This window comes from Camelus ferus, chromosome 5 (genome assembly GCF_009834535.1).
Source record: "Camelus ferus isolate YT-003-E chromosome 5, BCGSAC_Cfer_1.0, whole genome shotgun sequence".
In the NCBI taxonomy this organism is placed as follows: domain Eukaryota; kingdom Metazoa; phylum Chordata; class Mammalia; order Artiodactyla; family Camelidae; genus Camelus; species Camelus ferus.
The window spans coordinates 70,466,058-70,475,586 of NC_045700.1; the positions used below are offsets into that span (position 1 = coordinate 70,466,058).

The following is a 9,529-nucleotide window of genomic DNA, read 5'->3' on the forward strand; positions in this document are numbered from 1 at the left end:
AGCCCCATCCTAAACAAACACCCTTCTAGCAGATATGGCATAGGTTACCTCCCAGAAGCTGAGGACAATGCCAGAACCCTCTGGGCACTCCAAATTATTTACTACCCGGGCTAGAACAATAAGCAATATTGCTGTAATTTCTATCCTACCAACTCTCAAGAGAATCAAAGGTAGTTTTCAAAGATATTGAGAGCATTGCAGGGATAATGTTAACTATAAGTAGAGGGGGAAAAAATGAAGCAAAGAGGAATGAAGAGTAAGGATATAAAATGGATAGGGGAATAAAACTAGTGCACAATTGTACTTTCAAATCTTATATACTCGCTAAGCAAGGTGAGCTGTGTATTTGAGTCATAACTTTCTAGCTGCCAAAGTAGAGGGACATCAGATTATGATTCACTATGTCTATAAGACAGAAGCAAATTGATTGTTTAGGGAAGCATTTGGATGGTATCCAATAAAGACCTCAATAAAGTCTGTAATGAACAGGCATGTCTGCGATTTTTCCACATTGTTCTTATGGTCAACAGGGTAATAGTTTTTAAAAAAGTTGGTTCGTGAGAAGACTCTCAGTGGTACCTCAGTACTCTTGATACCATTGTTTTGTTTGGTAATGAAGTGAACAGTTTAGGAAAGGGCAGGAAATTCTACAATTAAGTAGGGATGGGGAGGTGAGAGACTGGGAGTACAATAGATAAGAGTTTCTTAGTGGTACTGAGAAGTAGTCAAACTTATTTGCATTTGCTTCTTTAATACAAGTTAGTACTTTACAAAGTTTATTTATTAATCCTAGATCTGCATTTTGTTCATAATCTTTAAAAAATCTTCACATCTAGATATTCTGAGTATTTTGTGTTAAAGTGAAAGTTTATCTATCAGATGCTATTAACATTTGCTCAAGGGGGAAACATTTGCTAAAGAAGTACCTCTCCATTTCCTTGAGTAGATGATTTTTTATTTAGCTTTTTTTTCTTTTTAACAAAACATAGACTAAGAAGAAAGATTCTAATAGCTGTTGAAGCTTTTGATTATTTTTAATTTCCCAGAAATACATGCTTTAAGTCAAGATTGAGAAACATTCACTCCATGGGTGTCTTTATACTACTGTTGGTTGGAATTAACATTCTTAAAAATGGAAATTTAACAGAACTTTATTTGTTCTCAGTCATATAAAAATTGAAAGATTAAAAAAATAAATTTCTCTTTAGAAGAGCAACTTTGGCTTAGTTATGAAAGATTGTATTTTCTGAAAGGCTGAAGAGTTGTTAAATCATGGATTATTGTCTCGGTATATTTTACTTTATAGAATGGTTATATCAAGAGAAATTTCTAAAGCTTACTTTCTTTAATACTTAAATTTCTTTTATTTTTATCATAAAATTTAGTTGTATTTCTACAGATACATATTTTAGAGTCAAAGTTTAAGAATAAAGTTATCTAAGCGCATAGTAAACTTTTTCATATGCTGTGAAAAGAAATATGTTTCAATAAGTTAATGACTAAATTACAAATTACAAAAAACTAATTATTGAAGTAACGCATCAAAAACTTCATTCCTCAGATACTGATATTTTGTTGGCTGTTCCTCTGTATTTGCTGTGGCTAACTGCTATAATTACTTAAAATGCTGACTCAGGATTACTTTTTATTCTTAAACTCTCTGTCCTGCTTTTCTTCTTTCTTTCTTTTCTTGGAAAGCACTGGCTTCCCCTCCTTATCCTGTGGAAGTAGTGGTAGCAGTTCATCAAACACGGCGGTGAATTCTCCTGCTCTGTCCTATAGACTCAGCATTGGTGAGTCCATCACCAATCGACGAGATTCCACCATAACCTTCAGCAGCACCATGAGCTTGGCCAAACTTCTGCAAGAGCGAGGCATCTCTGCCAAAGTGTACCACAGTCCAGTTTCAGAGATCCCCCTCCTCCAGCCTCTCCCCAGAGGCCTGGCTATCCCTTCCACACCACCCAATTCACCATCTCACTCACCTTGCCCTTCTCCTTTGCCTGATGAGCCTCGAGTCCACCTCTCTGAAAATTTTCTGGCCTCCCGACCAGCGGAAACATTCCTCCAGGAGATGTATGGCTTGAGACCATCCCGGAACCCTCCTGATGTTGGCCAGTTGAAGATGAACTTAGTGGACAGGCTGAAGAGACTGGGCATAGCCAGAGTGATCAAAACCCCTGAGGCCCAGAAAAATGGAAGAAGCCAAGAGGCAGAAAATAGTCTTCAAAGACCAAACTCTGCTGTTTATTTAAGTTCAGGTAGCAATTTATTGAGTGGACTGAGGAGGAACCAGAGTCTTCCAGTCATGATGGGTAGCTTTGGCACCCCAGTTTGCACATCTTCACCCAAAATGGATATCCTGAAGGAGAACTGAGGGTCAGCAGTTGGCTGACCTCTTATACAAATTAGCACATGAAGGAAAGATTTGCACTGATACATGTGGTCTTGTCTGAGAGAAGAGGCATGTTGCAGAAGGGCTGTGGATGTGGGAAAGGGAAAGTGGAAGAATGGAAACAGAATTGCGATGAGGCCCCAAAGCAGGAGGTTCGTCTGATAAATTGAAGGTATAAATAAATGGGTCATGACTGTTTGGAGGCAGAGAAGGATGAAAGTGTTAATGTAGTCCTTCAGTTGTTTTTTCTTGTCTTGAAAATAAAAAAGAAAATCAATTCAGTAATATTGAAACATACCAGAAAGACTGAACTTGCTAGCACATTTACTTCTGGTGAGCATAAGCAGGGAACCCAGGTTATGAGATGGGAGGGAAAAAGGCTACTTTGACCATTGCCTGTTGAAAGCTGTTCTGGAAGGTTGCTGGAAGCTTGGCCTGTTACTGAGACAACAATGAGATGGCTTTTATGTTGGCCCCTGTTAAGGTCTGGTTAAACTACGTATCCATCAAGGAGTAGTTATCATACAAGGAATTTTACCTTTTTCATAAGATCAGAATAATGGAGACTCCCTTTTTGCTTTCTCTTTTCGGGCCTTTGAGCCACTGGGAGCCCAAACATCATCCACATTCCTTTTGTATCTGTGATTAACAAGAGTTCATTTTTTTAAATTTGTATTTTTTATACAACATCCGCCCAAAACAACATGAGTAGTGGGTAGGAGAGATTTACTTTAAGAAGGAAAATATGGGAAATTGGAACCAAGGAAAGTTGTTTTCAAAATATTTCTTCGGATAAGTGTAGTAGCCAAGGCATATGAAAATAATTACATGTCTTTCAAATTTTCTTGGAGGCTGGAAGGGTTAAACCAGAAGTGCAATCAATAGGAATTAGAGAATGTTGTGTGTTTATGTCTGTAAGTTTTTTTGTAAGGAAGGTTGGTTGCAACTATACTTTTTCCAAAATGCGCTATGCATATTTTTAATGAAAGGTGACATGTATTTGCACAAAAATTCTCAGGCACAGTGAATTATTATAAACTGAAGTAAAACCCAGGTGCTTGCTTTGAGATTGTGTTTTTTTTTAATACAAAATAAAATTAAAATACATCTGCCTTTTTCTTGATATCTGTAGAATTAGAGAATGAACTTTTTAATTGGAAAGTCAAAGCTTTGCTTTTTCTCTGAGATTCCTTTTTGTTTTGTTTTTTTTTTTAAACAAATGATGTGAAACAACAAAGTGAAACTCCGGGATTAGGTTTTAAGTTTCAGCTTTGAGCAGTGTGACACAAGGCTGTGAAGTGGGAAGAGAAACAGATCTGTTTTCTGAGTGTTGCTGACCAAGGTCTGCTCCTTGTCAGATGGTCAGATGATGTGGCTTTATCTCGGCAGTCCAGTTCAGAAAGAAATGCCATTCCATGAAAGACATGATGGGGCGAAGATGAAGGCGGGGCTAATTATTTTTGAAAATGGGAAGCATGTTATTTGATCTTTTGGGTGCCTAATTTGCAAATGTTTTGCTCCCTTGTTCTGACTTAACTGAAAGGCAGTTTTCTGAAGAATTCCTGATGAGTGTTGCTCCTTTGACTCGCATCCAGACCCCTGTTACGGGCCAGAGGAGGGTCCTTCTGTCCTCCTGAGCTCGCTCTCCTCAGGAAGAGCTCTGTGCTCAAAAGGGTTAAAAAGCAACACACATGCAGTAGTAAGAATGTGTGAGTTTTCCATGCTTTTTATGATCTTTTAATAAAACTTTCCTAAATAAATTTCTTAAAAACAAAAAGTGAGACTGTCCTCTCTCCCCATTCTCTCCCCTTTGCTCAGTCATTCTGAAGTCAGCAGATCGTACATAGGTGTTCAGAAAGGAATTCCAGCTGGTCTGGAAGTGGATATAAGTGTCCTGAATGTGGACCAGAGGAATTCCTGATGTTTCAGTTTCGAAAATATTCCCATTCACATTTTAAATGATAATATTCGAGTTTCTATTTCAAGAAAGTAATTCTGGGGTGCTTATTTTAGCCAATTCTTTAAGTTTTTTTTATTTATTCTCTAAGAAAGCAACCTTCCTGTTGCCAGTTTCCAAGAAACATCAGGGATTAGGAAATATGGGGCCAGAGAGTAGAACAAAGTTTTAAATGATCAGATTTTATGTATATTATATAAACAACTATAAATTAAGATAGATTTTGAAGTGTTCTGTATAATTAGTATCCTTTTAAAATAACCGATGCTAAAATGATCACTTTGGAGGCAGAGTGAGGATGTATTCACAGCCAAACAAGCCCATCTGATTAAAGAGGACCAGACCTTGGTTTTTGAAAATTAAATTGACATTGGTGTTCCACCAGAAACACAGTGCTTGTACACTGGTGTGTGCTTGTCTCTAGAAATGAATCCTGTTTTGAAATTGAGTTTTGCTGTTTTTGAAATTTCCACCTAAAATCATCTTTGGTACAGCCTGAGAATCTCTATTATAATGAAATTGTGTGTAAAGTATAGTAAGAACTGGAGCCTTGTAGCAAGTTCCTTCTTAATTTATCTGTTAGGTTTTAGCACTGTGCACATTTCAGTTTTTCTTCTTTTTTTTTTTTTTTCCTTCATTTTAGTTTTTCTGTATCAGCTGTGTATGTACTCTCATGCCAGTATAGGAAACTTCAGTCTTCTTTTTTCCTTCTGAAGGTTTTCGATGATTATACCTCAGGTATTGCTGAGTATCCTGTTATCTCCTAGGATGGATACCTTCCCTGTGAACTCAGAATTAAAAGTTCTCCTGAATTATGATGATCCCAAATCTGATGTAAATAGCCTTAGGCATGGGTCTTGGGAAAAAAATTAATGCCCATTGTTAAAGTAATTTTTAAACAAATTTTGTACTATATGTCCTTGATTTCACCTGAATGAACAGGCTTTGGCAAAGGGAGGGAATAAGTGAAAGGCAGCTCACAAGAGCCTATTCTCTATAAAAGATGTATTTTATACAGTATTCAAAGCCTGTTATTTTTTCTGAACATTCTGGTACATAATTAGTACTTGCTGGTAATATTGACTTTTGACATCTGAAACTCGAGCTCCTAGTGTGTAGTGGCTGAGTGGTTGCATTGCCAGCCCAGCCCCTGGGAGTGGCATTGGTGCCCTCTGGGGCTGCCAGGGAGATGCTGTTGTTTGATATCTGGGGCTTGACTTTGTCAAACAGCTCTTTGTGCACCTACCTTTGCTTTGTCAAATGTAAATCAGATAATAAACATGAGTATCTTCTTAAATTTTCATTTGTCTTCCTGTGTTTTTGTCCCAGTTCTTTTCACAGATAATCCTGCTTGTCCTTCCTTTCCATTAGGTTGTTTCTGGTACAGAAAACAACCTCTATTTGCCAAACCAACACAAAACAAACCAATAATAGTCATGAGTAGTAAACAGATCTTATTGTATTTTCTTAGATTTTTTAGAAATGGAATAGCCATGTTGTTTCCTTAGCAAATTATCAGCAACAAAAAAATAAAACCTAAAGTCGTTGATAGGCAGATCTTTAATTTGAAAATAGGAAGTATGAAGCAGTTCTTTTCCTATAGTCCAGAATTTACTACTGATACTCTAAGCTATTTAGAAACTATTTGCAAGAAATTAAGTTTGAAAATTGCTAGATTCTAATAGAAAAGGTTCTTTGATGTTCTCTTTTCTCTGTCACAATTTAATTGCTGTATCTTTTTAAAAATTCATTTAATATTCATTTAGAAATATGAACATTTTGTGAGAAATAAATGAAGTATGAGCCTCAACTTCTTTGATATATAATTTAGTGATATTCCCAGCATCTTTAATTGTGTTTTCTTTCGCAATGATTATCAATAGATGTATTTAACTTCAAAAATCTGATTAGGGTAAAGATTTGAGGCTTTCAGCATCCTGCTGACTTTCACCTCTGTTTCTATCATATTTAGTTTGAGTTATGTTAATATCAAATTTGGTATTTCTGTTTTTCATTAGTTTTTGTGAAATAAGGACTAAATGCTATACAATTTTCAAGTGAACAAATGTTGCTGTGCAGGCTTGGCAAAGATGCCAGAACACAACTGTTGGCTGGCAGCCAGGAAGAAAGTACGAGTGAAGCATACCAAAGGTGATGTGAAATGTTAAAGAAAAATACATGAAAATCAAAGTATTATTTCATTAAATTAATTTTTCTTGCCTTCTCAGCAAAATCGCTAAGTTGTTTAAAGGTAAGAATTTCACATCACATTCAAACGTGACAACAACAGGCCAGAAAATTTTACAAAGTATTTTAATTTCATATAACTCACTACCACTTATTAGCTATTTCACCATCTCTCAAAGCAATCTCTAGATCCATACTGTAATGGAAAGAATTGGCACCATGATTCATTCATGCTCCATCTAGACCTGTATACATATATAAAGTTAAAGGTACTCAGAATTGCATATTGCAATTATATATTGCAGTGGGGAGGATATAGGTCAATGGTAAAGCTTGTGCTTAGCATGTGTGAGGTCCTGGGTTCAATTCCCAGTACCTCCATTAAAAAAAAAATTTATAAATAAAAATTTTAAATTATAAAACTTACTTGGAAGAAAAAAAATCATATTGCAAAATTCTCTTCAGCCACACTATGTAGTTCTTGCAAGTACCACTCCAATAATGAGTTCCTGTGGAGTTACAAATGAAAACATGAAAAGGACAAAAAATGGATGCACAGTACCACTGGAAAATGGTATCTCACTAAGCTTGAATCTATGTATTCATGCTATCTGAGAGTTTTTGATGAATTTCCTCTCCTCTCACCTTGCTGCTGGGGCCCCCATCCCTCCTGCATTCCAAAGCAGTGTCTCTGACTTCAGCAGCACAACCCAAGAAACCTTGAAGCATGTTCACACAGTCATCTTTTGTTTCGAACATAAAGGGCAAGAGATGTGAAGTGCTCCCCTGGAGCCTGCTGGTGTTAATGGTAAGAATGGATGCTCAGAATGGATGGGTCCTACTATTGCAGAGCTGAGCTCCAGATCCAGGACCTGTGTGTTCTTTAGTAAGCTTGGGTTTTGTGTACACCTGTGATGCAGAGCCCCCTAAAGACCAGGGCTTAGGGCAGCTGCCTCTCTTTAGAAGTATGAGGGTGGCACGGCACGCTTTTGTGTGATTCCTGTGGCTCCCTGGCTAGGAGCCATTTGGGAACTGACGAGTGGGTCTTTGGGAGTTAGCATAGCACCCCTAACTCCGATTCTGAAAAACAAGAAATGATCAAAGGAAACTGAGCAACATGAAGAAAATGACAAGCTCCTTAACAGAGCACTGTCTTTTCTGCACACGAAGTATTCTCATGGAGAATGCTCACCAGCTGATCACATTTGCCACTTCGTGAGAGCCACTGCACCATACAGGATGGGGCCCATTTCCCCAAGCAATGTGCAGATGAACTCTGACGACCTATGTGGATTGTTCAGTCACAATTTCTCTCATTCATTTATTCACCTTACACTTGGTTATCCTGTTGGTATTCTGGCCTCCTCCACCTGCATTCCAAATACTAAGGCACATTGCTTTGGGGAAAGTTACTGAGAATGTTAGTAGCACCAGCCCCCTTCCCTGGTCTTTGGAAAGAGCTTTTTATGCAATGCCGAAGTTTCCCTAAATTCAAAGAGAAGAGCAGTTAACCCTTAGCTCCTAGAAGCCTTCATTTCCTTCCCTTCTACTGTTTCGGAGCGAAAAAGTACTCGTCTCTAAAAAGAGGAAAAGAGGGGGAAAAAAAATCCCAAAATAATTAGTGCTAAGCCTCAGCCTAGCCAAGTGGCTGGGATTTTCCTTCAGTGCTTGCTCCTTTGTATCTTTGTTTTTAGCCACTCTCCACACAAGACCCAAATCCTGTTTTTGTTTTTTTTTTAAATCATAAGAAAGCATTTGAATATGAATTTTCACACAATAAATGGACTTGAAGTAAATATCCAATCCCATTGTTCTCTTGGTAACATCTTTCCCTCCCTTTTAGCTTTCCCGGTAGTCTCCACCCCGTCTGCTCATGGTGCTTGGAGTCGTGGCAGCCACGGTGCAGCTCCGAGGCTCCCCTCCGGCGACACGCTGAGGCTGGCTTGACAGAAGAATGGAAAGAACTCAGTTTTGTTTTGTTTTTTTTTTTTTGGCAGCAACTTTTTAAAATTCTTCTTTTATTAAAATATAGTTGATTTGCAATGTTGTGTAATTTCTGGTGTGCAGCATAGTGATGTCAGTTGTACACATGTATCTATTCCTTTTCATATTCCCCTTCATTATAGGCTATTACAAGGTATTAAATATATGATGACATTTCTGAGTCTGTATCAACTCTGGTCACACGACCTCCAGACTTTGTGTTTCATGAAATTAATAAACCTCTTTGATTTAAGCCACTTTCCTTCAAGTGATGGTTATACAGCTTTAACTAACCTACTGACCGCACTTTGAGAAACACTGTCATAAACAGCGGTGTTCCCCGGGGCTCTGTACTAGACCCTGTTCTCTTCTTACACACACTCTTTCCCTGTGTGATCTCATCCACTCCTGTGGCTTAAAATATTATCTACTCTGAAGACTCCTAAAGTGTTTCTAGCCCAGACTCTTCTTTTGAATTCCACAGAACATGTAACAAACTCTGAAGTAGACATCACCACTTAGATGTCTCCCGGGCACCTCAGACTCAGTAAGTCTGGACCTGAAATCATGATCTGCTCCCCTGAGCCTGTTTATCCCCTGACTTTCTCATCACAATAATGGCACCGGAAAGTGCTTGAGCCGGAAACCCAGGAAGCATCATCGCCAAGTCCTAGCGTGTCCTCTTCTCCCCATCCCCACTGCAACTCTCTCGATTGAGGCCACCGTTGGGTCTCATTTGACCGCTGCCACAGATTCCTAACTGGTTTCTCTCCCTCCTGTCTTGACCCCTCCAATTGTTTTTTTTTAACACTGCAGTCAAAATGATCTTTCCAATCTGCAAAGCTAGTCAAATTCTTTCTCTCATCAAAACTGTGGTCTGACTCATTAAACTACAGAGAAATCTCTGCTACCCACTCCCACTGCATGTGGTGAAAGCTTTAATATAAGCTTTGTTGTGCTTTTATTGATATTATAAATTGTCTGTTTCCCCACCAGTCTCTAAGCTC

At 38.1% G+C, this 9,529-nt stretch overlaps 1 protein-coding gene across 2 annotated transcripts in view; it reads left to right on the forward strand.

Annotated features, from left to right (window-relative positions):
- TRAK2 (trafficking kinesin protein 2) overlaps positions 1 to 5,653 on the forward strand; it is a 58,730-nt gene extending 53,077 nt beyond the window's left edge. For both annotated transcript variants that reach the window (XM_032480067.1, XM_006189946.3), the window contains exon 16: positions 1,699 to 5,653. In XM_032480067.1, coding sequence (XP_032335958.1) covers positions 1,699 to 2,377 — 679 coding nt within the window. In that variant the 3' untranslated portion in view covers positions 2,378 to 5,653. The remainder of the gene's footprint in view (positions 1 to 1,698) is intronic.
- The last annotated feature ends 3,876 nt before the right edge of the window (positions 5,654 to 9,529 follow it).